General features: G+C 34.8%; 1 protein-coding gene across 2 annotated transcripts; it reads right to left on the bottom strand.

The window, feature by feature from the left end:
- Nucleotides 1–380: 380 nt before the first annotated feature.
- LOC102800862 (calpain clp-1-like) lies at nucleotides 381–25,327 on the bottom strand. 2 transcript variants are annotated; one of them, XM_085491240.1, is made up of 12 exons: nucleotides 25,062–25,327; nucleotides 23,028–23,159; nucleotides 22,245–22,376; nucleotides 21,153–21,349; nucleotides 20,691–20,859; nucleotides 20,108–20,280; nucleotides 19,485–19,562; nucleotides 6,804–7,033; nucleotides 6,564–6,700; nucleotides 5,386–5,594; nucleotides 5,074–5,175; nucleotides 381–3,547 (listed from the first exon to the last, which is right to left on the bottom strand). In XM_085491240.1, the coding sequence occupies exons 1-11, from the start codon at nucleotides 25,224–25,226 to the stop codon at nucleotides 5,106–5,108; spliced, it is 1,692 nt and encodes a 563-aa protein (XP_085347366.1). In that variant the 5' UTR covers nucleotides 25,227–25,327; the 3' UTR covers nucleotides 381–3,547; nucleotides 5,074–5,105. The 2 variants fall into 2 exon arrangements, with proteins under 2 accessions (XP_085347366.1, XP_085347367.1); XM_085491241.1 differs by lacking the exon at nucleotides 5,074–5,175.
- Between the last annotated feature and the right edge of the window lie 741 nt (nucleotides 25,328–26,068).

Raw genomic sequence — 26,068 nt, 5'->3', positions numbered from 1 at the left:
CTCTTTTTAGTACCATTGTTCTAGCCGGTTTAAACTGCTTGATCCCATTTTCAGATATACACCCAATGCTTGTTCTTTTGTTTAACAAAATACCCCATCACTAGTTTCTTTTAAGCATGACTTTATAGAAAACACCCGACTGCTAGCTCCTTTTTTCAACCTATCTGCCTTTCAAAGATGTTATCTGCAATGATATGACTACTAGCAAAAAAAGATGTATAATTTGACTAGGTATGTGTATAGGACAGTACAGGAATGCATAAACATGTGTTTATACCGGGTAATTATGAATGTTACTTTGGGTATACTTTGCAGTATTTATTATTTCATCATTGTTATTTATGTATTCACATGATTGATGCTGGTATAACAGAACACAGTTAGAATTTCATATTTCTGTTTATTTATAAAAGTATCAAAAACACAAATTCATACAGATACTGTAAAAATTGAGACACTTGAAAATATAAAATGTGTTTTTTTGTAAAAAATTTTCCAAAGTCCAAGCACATTTTGTTTTGCACATTCAATATTAAAACTATTTTCAAAAAAAGTACCATTAAATAATAATATCTCTAATAAGTACCCTGTTAGTAAAGTAATTTGGCAATTTTTTAATTCATTTAAACATATTTTTAATTGTGAGTCATTATTTACATAATAAAAGTAGCATGAAAAATAAAAATATGTATATACAAAGTATCTTGATATAATACAATTCATGTTAAAATTATCATTACTGTATTTGCTGTTTTAGTAAATGTATTTAACATAAATATATTTACAGAGGGCACAGTCAGAGTTTGTACGGATAGTTAGCAAACTTCCTAGGAATATCCTTATGAACATTGCAATATAGAGAGGGACTTTCTAATTGGCACTATCTAATGTTATGAAAACAATTTGCAAAATTTTGTGATAATCTCATTGCCCCTGGCACCACTTGATTTTGGAATTTTTGTTTAGGTATGTACTCTGGCTATGTAGTTTTCTTTTTCATAATGCAACATTGTTGTGACTGTACAAGAAAGTTATAAATTATCCGAACAAATCTTATTTACAGACGTTTCAACCGTTGGGGGGGGGGGGGTGTTTGGTTATTGGAACACTATTAAGGACTTTCCCATGAAAATTTACCCATACAAATCTTGGTTGCGCGGCTTGTGCCCATGGTAACATAAATGATCTGTAAAAGTCAACATGCTGCATTTTTGATATGGACCCTGTGCATGTGAGATAGAGCAAATATCGTACTACAAATTACTAAGTGAGATCTTTAGTTTATGACATTAGGAAGAAAGTTATCCCAAAAAATACAAAATACTAGAGATACTTAATTTGTACGTAAGGATCAAAGCATGCATGGAAGAAGCAAGATGTATTTGTATGATGATCACAGACTGAGTGGCTTTGTGTCATGCAATTGTGATAACAATACAGTCTGGTACAATACAGGAATACCTCAGTATGTATAACAATACAGTCTGGTACAATACAGGAATATCTCAGTATGTATAACAATACAATCTGGTACAATACAGGAATACCTCAGTATGTATAACAATACAGTCTGGTACAATACAGGAATATCTCAGTATGTATAACAATACAGTCTGGTACAATACAGGAATACCTCAGTATGTATAACAATACAGTCTGGTACAATACAGGAATACCTCAGTATGTATAACAATACAGTCTGGTACAATACAGGAATACCTCAGTATGTATAACAATACAGTCTTGTACAATACAGGAATATCTCAGTATGTATAACAATACAGTCTTGTACAATACAGGAATATCTCAGTATGTATAACAATACAGTTTGGTACAATACAGGAATACCTCAGTATGTATAACAATACAGTCTTGTACAATACAGGAATATCTCAGTATGTATAACAATACAGTCTGGTACAATACAGGAATATCTCAGTATGTATAACAATACAGTCTTGTACAATACAGGAATATCTCAGTATGTATAACAATACAGTCTGGTACAATACAGGAATATCTCAGTATGTATAACAATACAGTCTGGTACAATACAGGAATACCTCAGTATGTATAACAATACAGTCTTGTACAATACAGGAATATCTCAATATGTATAACAATACAGTCTGGTACAATACAGTCTGGTACAATACAGGAATACCTCAGTATGTATAACAATACAGTCTGGTACAATACAGGAATATCTCAGTATGTATAACAATACAGTCTGGTACAATACAGGAATACCTCAGTATGTATAACAATACAGTCTGGTACAATACAGGAATACCTCAGTATGTATAACAATACAGTTTTGTACAATACAGGAATATCTCAGTATGTATAACAATACAGTCTGGTACAATACAGGAATACCTCAGTATGTATAACAATACATAGTGTTCTATAAATGCACTATACATCATCATTGCACTCAGTACCTTGCTGTTAGAGAATACTATTATGGCAATTTTAATAAAGAACAATAGTGAACAATTTAACAATATTTGAGTATTTCCCGATGGTTTTTTTTTAAATCGTACCAATTAGGGTTTCAGATCTAAAAGAACAGTGGTAACCAGACTTTTTGTGACTTTAGTCAATAGCAACAAAGACCAACTGTTATGTACTGAAATGTCTGCCATTTTGTTCAAAAGTAGGTCAAAATATTGCAAATTTCCATGTCCACTATATATTCATTTGTCATCCCCCTTCTCAACACAATACTTATTACTATGGCAACATGTACATGTAGATCATAATGATTTTGCCATTGTATTCAATGTATATGTGTATAATTTAAATTACACTGTGTTGCTATGGACGACTCGTTCGTTCGTTTGTAAAATTCTAATGTCATACATATACAGGATACAAGTCACCTGACTTTAAATTTAGTTGTTTGTAATTGAGCTCGATCTTCCTGTTGTAGAATCACTGAATGCTTATTAGATCTTCCTGTTGTAGAATCACTGAATGCTTATTAGATCTTCCTGTTGTAGAATCACTGAATGCTTATTAGATCTTCCTGTTGTAGAATCACTGAATGCTTATTAGATCTTCCTGTTGTAGAATCACTGAATGCTTATTAGATCTTCCTGTTGTAGAATCACTGAATGCTTATTAGATCTTCCTGTTGTAGAATCACTGAATGCTTATTAGATCTTCCTGTTGTAGAATCACTGAATGCTTATTAGATCTTCCTGTTGTAGAATCACTGAATGCTTATTAGATCTTCCTGTTGTAGAATCACTGAATGCTTATTAGATCTTCCTGTTGTAGAATCACTGAATGCTTATTAGATCTTCCTGTTGTAGAATCACTGAATGCTTATTAGATCTTCCTGTTGTAGAATCACTGAATGCTTATTAGATCTTCCTGTTGTAGAATCACTGAATGCTTATTAGATCTTCCTGTTGTAGAATCACTGAATGCTTATTAGATCTTCCTGTTGTAGAATCACTAAATGCTTATTAGATCTTCCTGTTGTAGAATCACTGAATGCTTATTTTCATCAGCTTCACATCAGTCTGTCTATATTTGTCTGAAAATAAAAACAAAAAGAGACTTGTAATATACAATAACAGACATTCATTTCACATAGTCTGGTATTGTCATAAATAGGCAGATATTTTATTTAGTATGAATAAAAAACATACAATAAATCAATGGTCATGAAAACTAACAAAAAACTGACTAAACTAAATCTTAGAAATAAAATAAATAAGTTATCCCAAACAGTTGACAATGAAGCTATCTTTAGTGCCTAGCAAGCACTTACATTTTTTGAGAGTTTGTAACTTGCAATATCTTATTTCAAAATGACAAAACTATACCATTCAGGGTCAAAGTTCATGTAAACTGTGAATATATGTGGAATTGATACATAATAATAGCCCATTAGAGGGCAACTACATCTCTACACCTATCTTTTTACCTATAGTCATTTTTCAAAAAAAAAACACAGAGGTTGAAATTTAAAAAAAATAATACATGGTTGTCCTTATAAAAATAAAGTTTTCTAATGAAGTTTTTAAAACTTTGGAAAACCAAAGATATCTTTTGTCACCTTTCACAAAATATTTTTTTGCGGTTACTAAGTCAGTCAGATTCATGTCATGTTGCTTTCTAAATAACTTTTCAAAAAGTGTTAGTAATTATACTATGTCAGAACTATTTGTAGAACAAGAAATTTGTGAAAGTACCTCCTGGTAGTCAGTTGCTCAAGTTTGTGTAAAAAAAAGTGTTGTTTTTTTTAATTATCACATTTTACAGTAAGTATGGTAGATGGCTGAAATGAGAACTAATATTATTTCCTTGATTTTGAGTATCTTTTCAGTTTATGATTTTGTTCACAAAACCCAGTTAAAATACTGTAAAATCTGTATTAAAAGCTGTGGCTTCTATTAAAATGGTACAATGCAGCAGAGGGGATGCAGCTTCTATTAGAGAATCTACACATATGACAAATGATGAATATTTTGGTTCTCAATTGTTCAAAAAGAATGGGTGAGGCTTCTATTGTGGATGTGGCTTCTAATACAGATTTTACAGTAATATGGTCACTGAAATAATTTTTTCTCAAAAGAGTCAAATATCAATGAACATGGTGATATATAGTTTCAAAAAGCATGTGGTGAAAAAATGATATGCCGGTACTAAGATGGTACTCATGACTGAATTATGATGACTACTGTAAAACCATTTATTTTCACATTTAACCATTTTGAACAATTTCACTGTTTTAAGATCACAAACTGATGTTATTGTACACATGGGTTTAATTTAGAGAATTTTATTTATCTGCAAATATAATTAAATTAAAAACCAGCAAATACTTGATACATTTATGGTATTTATTTGTTTGTGAATTAATGCTTTAACATAAAATCACACCAAAAAACAAACATTTTTTTTACAGTTCTTCTTAAAAACTGTGTGTCTGAAATACTAAATTGGAATAATTTTCTTGTCCCTATTTATTATGTTGAATGTTCATGAATGATTTTAATTATTAATGAATAGCTTTTGATGGTGAAAACATTGGAAATCAGAAACGCCAAAACTGACCTGGCAGTCAATACTTAGAAAGAAAATGAACTTCAGTTAAAAATATGCAGCACACCACAACAACCTGTGCTCTCTGTGCTTCCTGTCCACGGAGGTAGCTCCCTTAAGACAGAATAACATTTGTTATATAAGTAAGTGGAGTTTGTGAAATGAGAGAAGAAAAACTGAGAGCAAAGTGACTTAAATCGTAAAGACCTTCTCGAGGAGCTATGGTTTGTTATTGTGCTTATCACTTTTTGCACTCACCATAATTTTTAGTAAAAACTCACAAATGCAGAAATCTTTGACAAAAATATATGTTTATATACTCACTTGCAATCAAATCGTTTTTCAGCAAATATCCTTATAAGGAATGAAGCAACACAATCTGGGTCAAAGGTCGATGGAATCAATACATAATGCCCAGGATCCAATGAGAGTCGTTTATTTACTTCACGATAATTAATATAAACACCTGACTTTGCTGTAGCGTAGTTGTACATGAAATGTTCTTTTGTTAATCGTTCATTGGGATTGTCAGTCTGTGGGAAAGGAGAATATGTAATCAGAGAAACTTGGTGAAATATGCATGGCATATTAAATACTGCAGAAGCATTTGTTGTCACTGGTATTAAATTTCAATATTATGATAACTCCAGTATATTTCACAGATTGGCCAGTGAAATATTAGGCTCTATTGCATTTTTACATGTTCATGCAGATTTATTTTACAAGATTCAACAAAGATTCAGCAGAGATGGCAAAATTAAAATAAAGACATTAACAGTATATACATATCAATATATTTATGCTTGATACGAGTCCCATGCTCAGTGTATGTATGGGCTGTACAATAACTGTATCATTATGAATTATCAAATTCCTGAATATTTCAGCTTTCAGAAAATATATAGTTTGCCTTAAATATGTTTTGATTTGAATTGCTCAGATCATTTTAACTAAGCGATAGGATTTCCCCTGCTGCTATCTTTATAGAAATATTACACAATCCAAATCTTGATCTGCTGCCAACATTATCAGCAATTTGTTTATTACCAGTGATACATACATGTATACTTAATATAAACAACAACAAACAACACTGTTATCTTATTGTCCAAAGTAAATGACTTGTTCTTGTCAACAAGTTACTGCAATTGTGATATGTTAACAAATGTGCCAGCTTACATTTCTGTACAAATGTTTAATACTTTAGATGTGCATTTCTATAAGTGCATATGCAACGACAAATGCATTTGATGAGTGCGGGATTATTCAAATATGGCTTATACAGATTATTACTCTAATAGTAATCTTATTTAATTGTGTAGAAATCAACAGACTTAGTATTGACTATTCTCGTTCAGAATTACAACATTAATTTGGTATTTTAATTTCAGGGTAAACCAATTGAACTTTAAACAATGATTGTATTTTATCAAAGGTTTGTTTGTCATAAATGTTTTTACACTTTGCATGTCACGTACTTTATTCAACAATGCTTAACATACCTTATAAAGAATGAATCCAATTTGGTGATATTTATTTGCTAAATGTTTGTGTTTTCGTCTATATTCTTGCATCAGAGCAACCACTATGGAACATTTACCCTGTTCTTCAATCTCATCAGTTTCTGGATTCCAGTCATCTGAGGTGAGAGTAAACAAACAATCAAACAATACTGTAGAATACTTTATTTAATATGGAATTTATTTCACTGACTAGATAACACCGAGACTAAACCTGCGTACCTGGCTCTGTCAGCGTAATGACAAATTGTGGATTTGTCACAAATTTGTCAATATTATTTCTACAGCCTCCAGCATTGACACCTTTAATCCAGGCACCTCGCAACGTTTTCAGGTAATACTTTTCTCCTTGGTTTTCGACAATGTCTGCAACGCCATCGCCGTCAAAGTCTGGACCAACAGTACATATTGTAACCTCATTAAAATGTTCACAGAAGTCTTCGTAAGAAATCCTGTAATAAATTGAAAATTTCTGTCATGAGTTAACCAATCAACTATTGCCCTTCGATGCATTCAATCAACTATTGCCCTACAATGTATTCAATCAACTAGTGACCTACCATGCAGTCAATCAACTATTGCCCTACCATGTATTCAATCAACTATTGTTCTACCATGTATTCAATCAACTATTGCCCTACCATGTACTCACTCAACTATTGCTCTACTGTGTATTCACTCAGCTATTGCCCTACCATGAATTCAATGAACTATTGCCCTACCATGTACTCAATCAACTATTGTCCTACCATGTATTCAATCAACTATTGCCCTACCATGCAGTCAATCAACTATTGCCCTACCATGTATTCAATCAACTATTGCCCTACCATGTACTCACACAACTATTGCCCTACCGTGTATTCACTCAGCTATTGCCCTACCATGAATTCAATAAACTATTGCCCTACCATGTACTCAATCAACTATTGTCCTACCATGTATTCAATCAACTATTGCCCTTCCATGTATTCAATCAACTATTGCCCTATCATGTATTCACTCAACTATTGCCCTATCATGTATTCACTCAACTATTGCCCTACCATGAATTCAATAAACTATTGCCCTACCATTAATTCAATAAACTATTGCCCTACCATGTATTCAATCAACTATTGCCCAACCATGTATTCAATCAACTATTGCCCGACCATGAATTCAATAAACTATTGCCCTACCATGTATTCAATCAACTATTGCCATATCATGTACTCAATCAACTATTGCTCTACCATGTATTCAATCAATTATTGCTCTACCATGAATTCAATCAACTATTGTCCTACCATGTACTTAATCAACTATTGCCCTACCATGTACTCAACTAACTATTGCCCTTCAATGCATTCAATCAACTATTGCCCTATCATGTACTCAATCAACTATTGCCCTATCATGTATTCAATCAACTATTGCCCTACCATGCATTCAATCAACTATTGCCCTACCGTGTATTCACTCAGCTATTGCGCTACCATGAATTCAATAAACTATTGCCCTATCATGCACTCAATCAACTATTGCCCTACCATGTATTCAATCAACTATTGCCCTACCGCGTATTTACTCAATATTGCCCTGCCATGTATTTACTCAATATTGCCTTACCAAGTATTTACTCAATATTGCCCTACCATGTACTCAATCAACTATTGCCCTACCATGTATTCAATCAAATATTGCCCTACCGTGTACTCAATTAACTATTGCCCTACCATGTATTCACTCAACTATTGCCCTACCATGTACTCAATTAACTATTGCCCTACTATGTACTCGATTAACTATTGCCCTACCATGTATTCAATCAACTATTGCCCTACAATGAATTCAATCAACTATTGCTCTACTGTGTACTCAATAAGCTATTGTCCTACCACGTACTCAATCAACTATTGCCCTACCATGTACTCAATCAACTATTGCCCTACTATGTATTCAATCAACTATTGCCCTACAATGAATTCAATCAACTATTGCCCTCCTGTGTACTCAATAAGCTATTGTCCTACCATGTACTCAATTAACTATTGCCTACCGTGTATTTACTCAATATTGCCCTACCATGTATTTACTCAATATTGCCCTACCATGTACTCAATCAACTATTGCCCTACCATGTATTCAATCAACTATTGCCCTACAATGAATTCAATCAACTATTGCCCTACTGTGTACTCAATAAGCTATTGTCCTACCATGTACTCAATTAACTATTGCCCTACCATGTACTCAATCAACTATTGCCCTACCATGTACTCAATCAACTATTGCCCTACCATGTATTCAATCAACTATTGCCCTATAATGAATTCAATCAACTATTGCCCTACTGTGTACTCAATAAGCTATTGTCCTACCATGTACTCAATTAACTATTGCCCTACCATGTACTCAATCAACTATTGCCCTACCATGTACTCAATCAACTATTGCCCTACCATGTATTCAATCAACTATTGCCCTACCATGCAGTCAATCAACTATTGCCCTACCATGTATTCAATCAACTATTGCCCTACCATGTACTCACACAACTATTGCCCTACCGTGTATTCACTCAGCTATTGCCCTACCATGAATTCAATAAACTATTGCCCTACCATGTACTCAATCAACTATTGTCCTACCATGTATTCAATCAACTATTGCCCTTCCATGTATTCAATCAACTATTGCCCTATCATGTATTCACTCAACTATTGCCCTATCATGTATTCACTCAACTATTGCCCTACCATGAATTCAATAAACTATTGCCCTACCATTAATTCAATAAACTATTGCCCTATCATGTATTCAATCAACTATTGCCCAACCATGTATTCAATCAACTATTGCCCGACCATGAATTCAATAAACTATTGCCCTACCATGTATTCAATCAACTATTGCCATATCATGTACTCAATCAACTATTGCCCTACCATGTATTCAATCAATTATTGCTCTACCATGAATTCAATCAACTATTGTCCTACCATGTACTTAATCAACTATTGCCCTACCATGTACTCGATTAACTATTGCCCTTCAATGCATTCAATCAACTATTGCCCTATTATGTACTCAATCAACTATTGCCCTATCATGTATTCAATCAACTATTGCCCCTAGGCCTACCATGTATTCAATCAACTATTGCCCTACAATAAATTCAATCAACTAATGCCCTACCATGCACGCAATCAAGTATTGCCCTACCATGTATTCAATCAACTATATCCCTTCGATGCATTCAATCAACTATTGCCCTACCGTGTATTCACTCAGCTATTGCGCTACCATGAATTCAATAAACTATTGCCCTACCATGCACTCAATCAACTATTGCCCTACCATGTATTCAATCAACTATTGCCCTACCGTGTATTTACTCAATATTGCCCTGCCATGTATTTACTCAATATTGCCTTACCAAGTATTTACTCAATATTGCCCTACCATGTACTCAATCAACTATTGCCCTACCATGTATTCAATCAAATATTGCCCTACCGTGTACTCAATTAACTATTGCCCTACCATGTATTCACTCAACTATTGTCCTACCATGTACTTAATCAACTATTGCCCTACCATGTATTCAATCAACTATTGCCCTACCATGTACTCAATTAACTATTGCCCTACTATGTACTCGATTAACTATTGCCCTACCATGTATTCAATCAACTATTGCCCTACAATGAATTCAATCAACTATTGCCCTACTGTGTACTCAATAAGCTATTGTCCTACCATGTACTCAATCAACTATTGCCCTACCATGTACTCAATCAACTATTGCCCTACTATGTATTCAATCAACTATTGCCCTACAATAAATTCAATCAACTATTGCCCTCCTGTGTACTCAATAAGCTATTGTCCTACCATGTACTCAATTAACTATTGCCTACCGTGTATTTACTCAATATTGCCCTACCATGTATTTACTCAATATTGCCCTACCATGTACTCAATCAACTATTGCCCTACCATGTATTCAATCAACTATTGCCCTACAATGAATTCAATCAACTATTGCTCTACTGTGTACTCAATAAGCTATTGTCCTACCATGTACTCAATTAACTATTGCCCTACCATGTATTCAATCAACTATTGTCCTACCATGTACTCAATCAACTATTGCCCTACCATGTATTCAATTAACTATTGCCCTACCATGTACTCAATCAACTATTGCCCTACCATGTACTCAATCAACTATTGCCCTACCATGTATTCAATCAACTATTGCCCTATAATGAATTCAATCAACTATTGCCCTACCATGTATTCAATCAACTATTGCCTTACCGTGTATTTACTCAATATTGCCCTGCCATGTATTTACTCAATATTGCCTTACCAAGTATTTACTCAATATTGCCCTACCATGTACTCAATCAACTATTGCCCTACCATGTATTCAATCAAATATTGCCCTACCGTGTACTCAATTAACTATTGCCCTCCCATGTATTCACTCAACTATTGTCCTACCATGTACTTAATCAACTATTGCCCTACCATGTATTCAATCAACTATTGCCCTACCATGTACTCAATTAACTATTGCCCTACTATGTACTCGATTAACTATTGCCCTACCATGTATTCAATCAACTATTGCCCTACAATGAATTCAATCAACTATTGCCCTACTGTGTACTCAATAAGCTATTGTCCTACCATGTACTCAATCAACTATTGCCCTACCATGTACTCAATCAACTATTGCCCTACTATGTATTCAATCAACTATTGCCCTGCAATGAATTCAATCAACTATTGCCCTCCTGTGTACTCAATAAGCTATTGTCCTACCATGTACTCAATTAACTATTGCCTACCGTGTATTTACTCAATATTGCCCTACCATGTATTTACTCAATATTGCCCTACCGTGTACTCAATCAACTATTGCCCTACCATGTATTCAATCAACTATTGCGCTACAATGAATTCAATCAACTATTGCCCTACTGTGTACTCAATAAGCTATTGTCCTACCATGTACTCAATTAACTATTGCCCTACCATGTACTCAATCAACTATTGCCCTACCATGTACTCAATCAACTATTGCCCTACCATGTACTCAATCAACTATTGCCCTACCATGTATTCAATCAACTATTGCCCTATAATGAATTCAATCAACTAATGCCCTACTGTGTACTCAATAAGCTATTGTCCTACCATGTACTCAATTAACTATTGCCCTACCATGTACTCAATCAACTATTGCCCTACCATGTACTCAATCAACTATTGCCCTACCATGTATTCAATCAACTATTGCCCTATAATGAATTCAATCAACTATTGCCCTACTGTGTACTCAATAAGCTATTGTCCTACCATGTACTCAATCAACTATTGCCCTACCATGTACTCAATCAACTATTGCCCTACTATGTATTCAATCAACTATTGCCCTACAATGAATTCAATCAACTATTGCCCTCCTGTGTACTCAATAAGCTATTGTCCTACCATGTACTCAATTAACTATTGCCTACCGTGTATTTACTCAATATTGCCCTACCATGTATTTACTCAATATTGCCCTACCGTGTACTCAATCAACTATTGCCCTACCATGTATTCAATCAACTATTGCCCTACAATGAATTCAATCAACTATTGCCCTACTGTGTACTCAATAAGCTATTGTCCTACCATGTACTCAATTAACTATTGCCCTACCATGTACTCAATCAACTATTGCCCTACCATGTACTCAATCAACTATTGCCCTACCATGTATTCAATCAACTATTGCCCTATAATGAATTCAATCAACTATTGCCCTACTGTGTACTCAATAAGCTATTGTCCTACCATGTACTCAATTAACTATTGCCCTACCATGTACTCAATCAACTATTGCCCTACCATGTACTCAATCAACTATTGCCCTACCATGTATTCAATCAACTATTGCCCTACCATGTACTCAATCAACTATTGCCCTACCATGTACTCAATCAACTATTGCCCTACCATGTATTCAATCAACTATTGCCCTACAATGAATTCAATCAACTATTGCCTACTGTGTACTCAATAAGCTATTGTCCTACCATGTACTCAATTAACTATTGCCCTACCATGTACTCAATTAACTATTGCCCTACCGTGTATTTACTCAATATTGCCCTGCCGTGTATTTACTCAATATTGCCCTACCAGGTATTTACTCAATATTGCCCTTCCATGTATTCAATCAACTATTGCCCTATCATGTATTCAATAAACTATTGCCCTACCATGTATTCAATCAACTATTGCCATATCATGTACTCAATCAACTATTGCCCTACCATGTATTCAATCAATTATTGCTCTACCATGAATTCAATCAACTATTGCCCTACCATGTATTCAATCAACTATTGCCCTACCATTTACTTAATCAACTATTGCCCTACCATGTATTCACTCAACTATTGTCCTACCATGTACTTAATCAACTATTGCCCTACCATGTATTCAATCAACTATTGCCCTACCATGTACTCAATTAACTATTGCCCCACTATGTACTCGATTAACTATTTCCCTACCATGTATTCAATCAACTATTGCCCTATCATGTATTCAATCAACTATTGCCCTTCCATGTATTCAATCAACTATTGCCCTATCATGTATTCAATCAACTATTGCCCTACTGTGTATTCACTCAACTATTGCCCTACTATGAATTCAATAAGCTATTGCCCTACCATGTACTCAATAGGCTATTGTCCTACCATGTACTCAATAAGCTATTGCCCTACCATGTACTCAATTAACTATTGCCCTACCGTGTATTTACTCAATATTGCCCTACCATGTATTTACTCAATATTGCCCTACCATGTACTCAATCAACTATTGCCCTACCATGTATTCAGTCAACTATTGCCCTACAATGAATTCAATCAACTATTGCCCTACTGTGTACTCAATAAGCTATTGTCCTACCATGTACTCAATTAACTATTGCCCTACCATGTACTCAATCAACTATTGCCCTACCATGTACTCAATCAACTATTGCCCTACCATGTATTCAATCAACTATTGCCCTACAATGAATTCAATCAACTATTGCCTACTGTGTACTCAATAAGCTATTGTCCTACCATGTACTCAATTAACTATTGCCCTACCATGTACTCAATTAACTATTGCCCTACCGTGTATTTACTCAATATTGCCCTGCCGTGTATTTACTCAATATTGCCCTACCATGTATTTACTCAATATTGCCCTACCATGTACTCAATAAACTATTGCCCTACCATATATTCAATCAACTATTGACCTACCATGCAGTCAATCAACTATTGCCCTACCATGTATTCAATCAACTATTGCCCTACCATGTATTCAATCGACTATTGCCCTACCATGTACTTACTAAACTATTGCCCTACCATGTATTCAATCAACTATATCCCTTCTATGCATTCAATCAACTATTGCCCTACCATGTATTCAATCAACTATTGCCCTATAATGAATTCAATCAACTATTGCCCTACTGTGTACTCAATAAGCTATTGTCCTACCATGTACTCAATTAACTATTGCCCTACCATGTACTCAATCAACTATTGCCCTACCATGTACTCAATCAACTATTGCCCTACCATGTATTCAATCAACTATTGCCCTACCATGCAGTCAATCAACTATTGCCCTACCATGTATTCAATCAACTATTGCCCTACCATGTACTCACACAACTATTGCCCTACCGTGTATTCACTCAGCTATTGCCCTACCATGAATTCAATAAACTATTGCCCTACCATGTACTCAATCAACTATTGTCCTACCATGTATTCAATCAACTATTGCCCTTCCATGTATTCAATCAACTATTGCCCTATCATGTATTCACTCAACTATTGCCCTATCATGTATTCACTCAACTATTGCCCTACCATGAATTCAATAAACTATTGCCCTACCATTAATTCAATAAACTATTGCCCTATCATGTATTCAATCAACTATTGCCCAACCATGTATTCAATCAACTATTGCCCGACCATGAATTCAATAAACTATTGCCCTACCATGTATTCAATCAACTATTGCCATATCATGTACTCAATCAACTATTGCCCTACCATGTATTCAATCAATTATTGCTCTACCATGAATTCAATCAACTATTGTCCTACCATGTACTTAATCAACTATTGCCCTACCATGTACTCGATTAACTATTGCCCTTCAATGCATTCAATCAACTATTGCCCTATTATGTACTCAATCAACTATTGCCCTATCATGTATTCAATCAACTATTGCCCCTAGGCCTACCATGTATTCAATCAACTATTGCCCTACAATAAATTCAATCAACTAATGCCCTACCATGCACGCAATCAAGTATTGCCCTACCATGTATTCAATCAACTATATCCCTTCGATGCATTCAATCAACTATTGCCCTACCGTGTATTCACTCAGCTATTGCGCTACCATGAATTCAATAAACTATTGCCCTACCATGCACTCAATCAACTATTGCCCTACCATGTATTCAATCAACTATTGCCCTACCGTGTATTTACTCAATATTGCCCTGCCATGTATTTACTCAATATTGCCTTACCAAGTATTTACTCAATATTGCCCTACCATGTACTCAATCAACTATTGCCCTACCATGTATTCAATCAAATATTGCCCTACCGTGTACTCAATTAACTATTGCCCTACCATGTATTCACTCAACTATTGTCCTACCATGTACTTAATCAACTATTGCCCTACCATGTATTCAATCAACTATTGCCCTACCATGTACTCAATTAACTATTGCCCTACTATGTACTCGATTAACTATTGCCCTATCATGTATTCAATCAACTATTGCCCTACAATGAATTCAATCAACTATTGCCCTACTGTGTACTCAATAAGCTATTGTCCTACCATGTACTCAATCAACTATTGCCCTACCATGTACTCAATCAACTATTGCCCTACTATGTATTCAATCAACTATTGCCCTACAATGAATTCAATCAACTATTGCCCTCCTGTGTACTCAATAAGCTATTGTCCTACCATGTACTCAATTAACTATTGCCTACCGTGTATTTACTCAATATTGCCCTACCATGTATTTACTCAATATTGCCCTACCATGTACTCAATCAACTATTGCCCTACCATGTATTCAATCAACTATTGCCCTACAATGAATTCAATCAACTATTGCTCTACTGTGTACTCAATAAGCTATTGTCCTACCATGTACTCAATTAACTATTGCCCTACCATGTATTCAATCAACTATTGTCCTACCATGTACTCAATCAACTATTGCCCTACCATGTATTCAATTAACTATTGCCCTACCATGTACTCAATCAACTATTGCCCTACCATGTACTCAATCAACTATTGCCCTACCATGTATTCAATCAACTATTGCCCTATAATGAATTCAATCAACTATTGCCCTACCATGTATTCAATCAACTATTGCCTTACCGTGTATTTACTCAATATTGCCCTGCCATGTATTTACTCAATATTGCCTTACCAAGTATTTACTCAATATTGCCCTACCATGTACTCAATCAACTATTGCCCTACCATGTATTCAATCAAATATTGCCCTACCGTGTACTCAATTAACTATTGCCCTCCCATGTATTCACTCAACTATTGCCCTACTATGTACTCGATTAACTATTGCCCTACCATGTATTCAATCAACTATTGCCCTACCATGTACTCAATTAACTATTGCCCTACTATGTACTCGATTAACTATTGCCCTACCATGTATTCAATCAACTATTGCCCTACAATGAATTCAATCAACTATTGCCCTACTGTGTACTCAATAAGCTATTGTCCTACCATGTACTCAATCAACTATTGCCCTACCATGTACTCAATCAACTATTGCCCTACTATGTATTCAATCAACTATTGCCCTGCAATGAATTCAATCAACTATTGCCCTCCTGTGTACTCAATAAGCTATTGTCCTACCATGTACTCAATTAACTATTGCCTACCGTGTATTTACTCAATATTGCCCTACCATGTATTTACTCAATATTGCCCTACCGTGTACTCAATCAACTATTGCCCTACCATGTATTCAATCAACTATTGCGCTACAATGAATTCAATCAACTATTGCCCTACTGTGTACTCAATAAGCTATTGTCCTACCATGTACTCAATTAACTATTGCCCTACCATGTACTCAATCAACTATTGCCCTACCATGTACTCAATCAACTATTGCCCTACCATGTACTCAATCAACTATTGCCCTACCATGTACTCAATCAACTATTGCCCTACCATGTATTCAATCAACTATTGCCCTATAATGAATTCAATCAACTAATGCCCTACTGTGTACTCAATAAGCTATTGTCCTACCATGTACTCAATTAACTATTGCCCTACCATGTACTCAATCAACTATTGCCCTACCATGTACTCAATCAACTATTGCCCTACCATGTATTCAATCAACTATTGCCCTATAATGAATTCAATCAACTATTGCCCTACTGTGTACTCAATAAGCTATTGTCCTACCATGTACTCAATCAACTATTGCCCTACCATGTACTCAATCAACTATTGCCCTACTATGTATTCAATCAACTATTGCCCTACAATGAATTCAATCAACTATTGCCCTCCTGTGTACTCAATAAGCTATTGTCCTACCATGTACTCAATTAACTATTGCCTACCGTGTATTTACTCAATATTGCCCTACCATGTATTTACTCAATATTGCCCTACCGTGTACTCAATCAACTATTGCCCTACCATGTATTCAATCAACTATTGCCCTACAATGAATTCAATCAACTATTGCCCTACTGTGTACTCAATAAGCTATTGTCCTACCATGTACTCAATTAACTATTGCCCTACCATGTACTCAATCAACTATTGCCCTACCATGTACTCAATCAACTATTGCCCTACCATGTATTCAATCAACTATTGCCCTATAATGAATTCAATCAACTATTGCCCTACTGTGTACTCAATAAGCTATTGTCCTACCATGTACTCAATTAACTATTGCCCTACCATGTACTCAATCAACTATTGCCCTACCATGTACTCAATCAACTATTGCCCTACCATGTATTCAATCAACTATTGCCCTACCATGTACTCAATCAACTATTGCCCTACCATGTACTCAATCAACTATTGCCCTACCATGTATTCAATCAACTATTGCCCTACAATGAATTCAATCAACTATTGCCTACTGTGTACTCAATAAGCTATTGTCCTACCATGTACTCAATTAACTATTGCCCTACCATGTACTCAATTAACTATTGCCCTACCGTGTATTTACTCAATATTGCCCTGCCGTGTATTTACTCAATATTGCCCTACCAGGTATTTACTCAATATTGCCCTTCCATGTATTCAATCAACTATTGCCCTATCATGTATTCAATAAACTATTGCCCTACCATGTATTCAATCAACTATTGCCATATCATGTACTCAATCAACTATTGCCCTACCATGTATTCAATCAATTATTGCTCTACCATGAATTCAATCAACTATTGCCCTACCATGTATTCAATCAACTATTGCCCTACCATTTACTTAATCAACTATTGCCCTACCATGTATTCACTCAACTATTGTCCTACCATGTACTTAATCAACTATTGCCCTACCATGTATTCAATCAACTATTGCCCTACCATGTACTCAATTAACTATTGCCCTACTATGTACTCGATTAACTATTTCCCTACCATGTATTCAATCAACTATTGCCCTATCATGTATTCAATCAACTATTGCCCTTCCATGTATTCAATCAACTATTGCCCTATCATGTATTCAATCAACTATTGCCCTACTGTGTATTCACTCAACTATTGCCCTACTATGAATTCAATAAGCTATTGCCCTACCATGTACTCAATAGGCTATTGTCCTACCATGTACTCAATAAGCTATTGCCCTACCATGTACTCAATTAACTATTGCCCTACCGTGTATTTACTCAATATTGCCCTACCATGTATTTACTCAATATTGCCCTACCATGTACTCAATCAACTATTGCCCTACCATGTATTCAGTCAACTATTGCCCTACAATGAATTCAATCAACTATTGCCCTACTGTGTACTCAATAAGCTATTGTCCTACCATGTACTCAATTAACTATTGCCCTACCATGTACTCAATCAACTATTGCCCTACCATGTACTCAATCAACTATTGCCCTACCATGTATTCAATCAACTATTGCCCTACAATGAATTCAATCAACTATTGCCTACTGTGTACTCAATAAGCTATTGTCCTACCATGTACTCAATTAACTATTGCCCTACCATGTACTCAATTAACTATTGCCCTACCGTGTATTTACTCAATATTGCCCTGCCGTGTATTTACTCAATATTGCCCTACCATGTATTTACTCAATATTGCCCTACCATGTACTCAATAAACTATTGCCCTACCATATATTCAATCAACTATTGACCTACCATGCAGTCAATCAACTATTGCCCTACCATGTATTCAATCAACTATTGCCCTACCATGTATTCAATCGACTATTGCCCTACCATGTACTTACTAAACTATTGCCCTACCATGTATTCAATCAACTATATCCCTTCTATGCATTCAATCAACTATTGCCCTACCATGTATTCAATCAACAATTGCCATACCATGTACTCACTAAACTATTGCCCTACCATGTACTCGATCAACTATTGCCCGACCATGCACGCAATCAACTAGTGCCCTACCATGTACTCAATCAACTTTTGCCCTATCTTGTATCCAATCAACTATTGCCCTACCACGTATTCAATCAACTATTGCCCTACCACGTAACACCGTACATACCAGAACTCTCCGTCATCTTTGTCCTTTAATTCCAATTGACCTTTGACCTCATCACTCACAAGGTCCCAAGTTGCAGATCTGTAAACATAATGATTTCATCAATACCATAAGTGTTTTATTAGTAGCACATGCACTTACATAAATAACAGAGGTGTCATATTGCGCTAAGATAAGATTTTTGGTTTACACAATATGTGCTTTTATAGAGTCGCGTTTAAAACAAATACATGAGTGGTAAAAAAGTACGTTCTCTCAGCTTACAACTATCGCTGATTTTTATGATTTCGTGGTCTGCAGTTTAAACAATTATGTGTTGGTATGGGCCAGTCAAAATCTTTCAAGAAGGAGGTGGCATGGGAGATTTGAGGGGGAAAGATTTAAAGCTGTTGTTCGTGTAAAAAAATCTACATTGAACATCATTGTACAGCAATCATTGTCACACAGTGTGCGTTTGAATTTTATGTGGATTATGTGTCTTTACATGCATTGTGAAGGTCATGTGACTTCAAATATAAGACGTTGCTATGACTGTGACACTTTAAAATGAAAGAAAATAAATAATATCATAAAATTATAATAATAACCCAAATTCAAGGCGTTGGTCTATTAATTACAAAACTTACTCATCACTCCAATTGCCATTCCATTCTGTGGCGTTACCCCATGGATTACGAACTCGTAATAGATTGACATAATCGCCATGTCTTGTCTGGACCCTTCTCACCGATGTCACTGTATATGCATGACCCGACACAAGTCCATGTTCATCTGCCTCGTCAGCTGCTCTCCAATCACCCTATAGTAGACATACATTCAAATATACATAGTGCTTTTAATTTAACATCATGTGGAACAAAATACTGCTGTCTACTAAACACATACATAAAATGTGAGGGTCATTTACCATGATAATGGACACCATATTTTTTTTTTCTGTGAACATTTTGCTGCATTGTTTTGCACATTTTTATGTATTTTTCGATAATTTAGTTACGAATACTGTAAATGCATTAATTATTCACTGAGTTTTAATTTCACTATTTTCACTGATAAGTAAAAACCAATAAAGTAACTCATTAATTACAGATGCTGATAAAAATTTTCACACTCTGAGAAATCATACTTCATACATTTCTATGGTTCTATGGTTAATGTGGTTTGACATGAATTTACTATATCAAACTTCTATATTAATAATTGAATTACCTTTTTATTGCAAGTGAGAAAGGAACCGTATTTGAAATTTCGTAATAATTGCCTGAATAATCCGGCACGCGGTTCTTTGAGATCACATCGTTCTGTTAGACCGCCAGTCATATCAATTAGTGCATCGGATGCCTGTCCACCAGCCAGACCTTCATATGAACCATGCAACCTGCAAAAAAACAAAAAACGATTACCAGTATTACTGACTGCTTTGATTCCAGTGGCTAGCCATGGAGAGATTAGTAGAAATAATGCTAGGTCATTAGTTTTTAAGTATGAGCTACTTAAGGGGCTACCAAGTATAATAAAATAAAATGAAATAAATTATAGATAAAGATAATATGGTTCTGTTCCTGGCTCACTGCTACAAAGTTATAAAGTATTCATCCTACGTCTATTGAGCTCAACAAAAACATTCCACAAATAAGCCATCAAGTATAATATTTACAACATAAAACTTACTTGGCATATGCTTTCTCTAGTAATGACACCCAGAATTCTTTAGAATTACTAGATTTGGCAAATATTACTTGGTCGCGTCTAACTGGTATCCGGTCGTCGATAATAACATCGACCCATTTACCAAAACGCCAAAAACGAAAATGAAATAAGCCGCAGTATTTTCCAGATGACCATAAGTACTGATCTGTGGGTACAACCTGCAAGTACAGAGATTGGTTTATAAATTATATTACAGTGAATTTCATAAAGGCATGAATGTTTATAGAACTTATTTATAGAACATCTACCCTGGAAGACCCACATGCTTCATTTGAATTGAAAAAATACAGTTTCATTGACTTTATCAAAATTGCATGCATTATTGTAACCAAAAGAAACAGAGTTAATGACGGGGACGACAACGACGAGAAAGACATTTTCCTCTCATATACCTTTCCCTACATTAACATTACGGGCAAGCTAAGAATTCTAGACTGAAGTCAACAAAGGCATATAAGTAAAATTATTTTTTATAAACTCAAATGACAGTTATATATTGTATAAGAATATGCAGTGACTTCAGCTGTTCTAATTCATGTATGATTGATTTTGTAGAGCTAATATTCATCAGAATTTATTTTCAAATAAATTTTAGTGACCTAAATGTTGCATTTTAAGATGACTGCTGCAGGAACTGCATTTTCTAATTCAATTACTGTCATCATAAGAATAATCCGCTGGATAATGTTTTAATTAACATCGTTATTTTACTAGCAATACAGCTATACAAATGCCTTATCAATTAATCACACTAAAAAGATACAGTTGTCAAATTGATTAGAGGTCGATATATTTGTATTTCTAACATCAATAATGAGATCATTTATCAAAAAATTAATATGCCCTGGCACTCACAAATCACATAAAAAAAAGGGCATGAGCCAATCAGAAATTGATTATCATGTAAGATGAAGTATGATTGGCTGAATCAGATACTATCCTTCGGCATCTACAATATTGCTGATTTCAACCAATTCCAATCATTTATCACTATGACAACCCTGGAACAGAAACTTAATACATTAAAAATTATTAAAAATATTCATAACTTACCTTTTCCATAAATCGTTTGTGTTGTGCGATTGATGCGCAAGATGACAGAAACCAACAATCTCCCAGAATGCCCTGTACTACATCATCTCGGCTGATACCATCGACTAAAAGTGAAGGGCTGTCTGAAATTTCCTGCAAAAACAATTATCAGCAATTTATGGCTTGGTCAATTTTTTTTTAAATTTCTGACTTTTGTGAAAAAATTATTGAGAAGTAAAATACCACATCTCCAGAATACATTATATTAATTGACACTGCAGACAGAGATGTGCATTTGGTGAATCTAAAGATGTCTCAACATTTACCAATTGTTATAGGATGACAACAAGGATGCTAACAGTAGTTCACAGATGGTTTTGTGTCTCAGTTCTTGTGAACGTTTATGCCTTGAATTAATTAAGATCCCAAACAAGCTGGGAACTATCGTTGCCGAAATTAAATATGTGAGTGTTTTGAATATTGTGTGAATAATATGGTATATACATTTGAATGCCATATATATATATATACACACCATGAAATAACACTGACACAAAATAGTTTCAAATTTGACCTAAAACAATTTCGCACCAAAATACCGACAAAGTTTTAGGTGTTTTTCCTGTAGCCCCATCACAGGTTGCATACGTGTGTTACATCAAATCATGTTTGCTATGGGTCCCATGCAACATATACAACACATGTATTATACTTTGTGTGTTTACATGAAGTTTAAACGCATGACGTGAGACGACTATGAGGGCGCTTTAATGTTAAAACTGGTTAACAACAATATGACAATACCTTTGGTCTTTTCCACACTATCCCATCAGCAGATTCATCACTGAAAAACAGTGAGTTTTCAATTGCAGGGAATTCGTCGTCTTCATACAACTCTCCCTTTTTCAGAACTTCATCAGCAATTTCCTTCCAATTCTTCCAAAAAACACACCAATTAAAATATATTTTACTTCTAGACTGATTATTAATGGCAGCAAATTTACCAATATGAATAATTAAAAAATTATGTATTATACAGCTTATTTATTACATATATCTTATATTATGTCATTTTAATTACTGCCACATACATTACAGTGAATTTCATGAAGGCATGAATGTTTTTTTTATGAAAATTTATAAAATATTTATAGAGCATATACCCTGGAATAAATCCTAAAAATATGCTTTAATTTTCTTAGAAGCCATTTGATAAAATTAAAAACAAGGTTTCATACAAGCATAAATATTTTAAACAACATTTGAAAAAAACTTTACCAATCACAATGTCCTAGCATTTGCACTTCCTCTATAGAATAACTTTCATATGAACAGCAGTAAATCGGCCAATGATTGGAGGAAAACTACAAAGACAATTAGCCAATGAAAGTGCTTCTTATGAACTTGAATGTTGTTTTATAAATATTTTATAAATTCCCATACACAAAAAAATGTTCATGCCTATGGAGTGCAATGAATATCATATACATGTATTTGTCAAATATATTTTCACTGATTAGTTTTAATCCAGTGTACAGTGAACAGCAGAAACCTGGGGACGTTATAAATATTTTTTAACTCAAAACGTCTGTTAAAATCCTATTGACAAATCCAACCATAGCTGTCTCAAAATGTTTTTACAAACAAAATAGTGACTGGAAATAGTGACTGTCAAATATTGAAATATATTCTTATGAACCTTTGCCTAGTAAAATTTACTTGGTGTATTCCTAGAATAGAGTAATGGCAGAAAGAAAAATTCACTGTCAAAGATCGTTATCCTTCTACCATAATTTTAATTTGAAGAAATGTGCTAATGACAGAATAAAAATAACGTAATGTGTAAATAACCAAGAATGAATTTGAGGCAGCTATTTCCTCGTTAATATTGCCATCATCCAATCAGCAACTTTCATTTTGAATACACTACATCACATTCATATATGATTGGATAAAGGCACGTCCAGTTATGGGCATAGATGATGTTAAGCTTTTGAGCCAATCACAATTACATATTAAAATTTGAATGAAATCTGAGGTTTGAATACTGAGGGTACAAATATTTACTTAGGCATTTGTAAAATATAGTACAGGTTTCTGAAATACACTGTAAATAAATTTCAGGCTTTTGGTTTGTGAATTTATTGTATTTTCAATGACTCATTACACAGATATTTTTACACAGACAATGAGAAACAGCTGAGAACCAATGGCCAACTTGAAAATGAATCTGAACTTTATCCAAATATATCATTGCCGTCCCAAGGTGGAATTTGTCAGGTTATCATCAAATCACACATTTCTCTAGTAGTAACTTAATATTTAAAACTTTTTTTGTTTTTTCATCTTCCAAAATAACTTTAGACCACAGTCACTCTAATTCAGTGACTGTGGTGTAAAGTTATTTTGGAAGATGAAAAAACAAAAACAAAAAACAAAAAACACTCTACTGGAGTGACTGTGGTCTAAAGTTATTTTGGAAGATGAAAAAACAAAAAAAGTTTTAAATACTTGTCATACTACTATTATACTAAACACCAAGTTGGTATATATTGCTTTGGTTATTTCAAAGATTTTAATTGTGTAGTAGATTACTATAGTAGTCGCTGTATTCGTCTACACGACAGCCCAGCTCCTATCCGGACCCAATACGATACGAAACCACGGCTATTGAAGCGAAGGTCGCTGTTGTGTTGTGTCACTTTCGCTTTCGAAGATTCGTAAGACAGCCTGAGTTTTAAACTTATAAATTGTAATATAAATCGGGAAAACATATTTAGACAACTACTAATACTTACGCACATATTTATCATACATAATAATATTATTGTCACATACCACAGCCACACCAAGGGCAAGATCGTCATCACCGTACGGTTCGGCGCGATCGGGGTTGTCGACAGGTTGTTCCTTGCCAGGAGGTACCTCATCGCTGCGCCAAGTATCTGTGGTGTCCTTGTCTGCCGCTAGCTTCCCTCCCGATGTACTGCCGCTACACCCCATAGCTAACTACACACGAACGGAGATAAATGTACAGTTACTCAAGCAATCAGATGTCAACGACTTCACGCTATGTGGTATATGTTTGTTCGTTGTAAAGCTGCTGGTTTCTAGGCTGCACGTAAATAGCTGTCGCGTAAATATACTTCCTTTCAATTAGCATATCAATGGTAACGTGACCCCGACGTGACCTCAAGAGTACCCCCATCAGGGCCGACTGGCGTTGTATCACACCAGTGTATCGCGTAGGCCTTGGAGAGTCATTAAAATCTGACTTTTTACACCCTTTCAGGCATAGTAAAGCTTAAAAAGTAATGCTTGAAACCTTAAGCAAATAACTTTATTATATGTGTATTTTTGAAATGCCGGCCATATCTGGGTGGTGTTTATAGTTTTTCACTAACTTTCTCAATGACATCATCACGTGACGAGGATAACATCGATCAACCCCTGTAACTAAAAATCATTAGATATGGCTGTAATAAAATTAGGCCGTGAAATTGTAAGGATGCACGCCCTTGAAGTTACATTGAATGAGGTTATTTGTCGATTATTTTGCAACAGTTTGCTTTAGATTGAATAACAACAACAATACCCATGAAAATACAAGGATGGCGTACACGATGTCATTTAAATTGACTTTTTGATAATAGATTCTGACTTTTCTAGCCAAAGCCCAGTTTCAAAACTTGAATTTATTAAGAATGCCAGAAGCAACGCGAATTTAGACTAACCTCATAAAAAACGTGATCTATCTTTTGGGCTTTTTAATTTTTTTGTTTTACTTTTACTACCGTTTTTGCCATTTTGTTTTATTGTGAAAACCGCAAAAACACACTCGTGCA

Source organism: Saccoglossus kowalevskii, chromosome 16 (genome assembly GCF_978046115.1).
Source record: "Saccoglossus kowalevskii chromosome 16, keSacKowa6.1, whole genome shotgun sequence".
NCBI lineage: Eukaryota > Metazoa > Hemichordata > Enteropneusta > Harrimaniidae > Saccoglossus > Saccoglossus kowalevskii.
This window is presented reverse-complemented; position numbering and strand designations above follow the sequence as displayed.

What these genes read in the sequence shown, in the direction of transcription:
- LOC102800862 (XM_085491240.1), bottom strand. Translation starts at nt 25,226, where the DNA reads ATGGGGTGTAGCGGCAGTACATCGGGAGGGAAGCTAGCGGCAGACAAG. An exon ending in AAAGATGACGGAGAGTTCTG is followed by an intron (nt 7,034 to 19,484) that starts GTATGTACGGTG and finishes AATTTATTACAG; the next exon opens with GATTTCTTACGAAGACTTCT. An exon ending in GAAAAACGATTTGATTGCAA is followed by an intron (nt 5,176 to 5,385) that starts GTGAGTATATAA and finishes TTCTGTCTTAAG; the next exon opens with GGAGCTACCTCCGTGGACAG.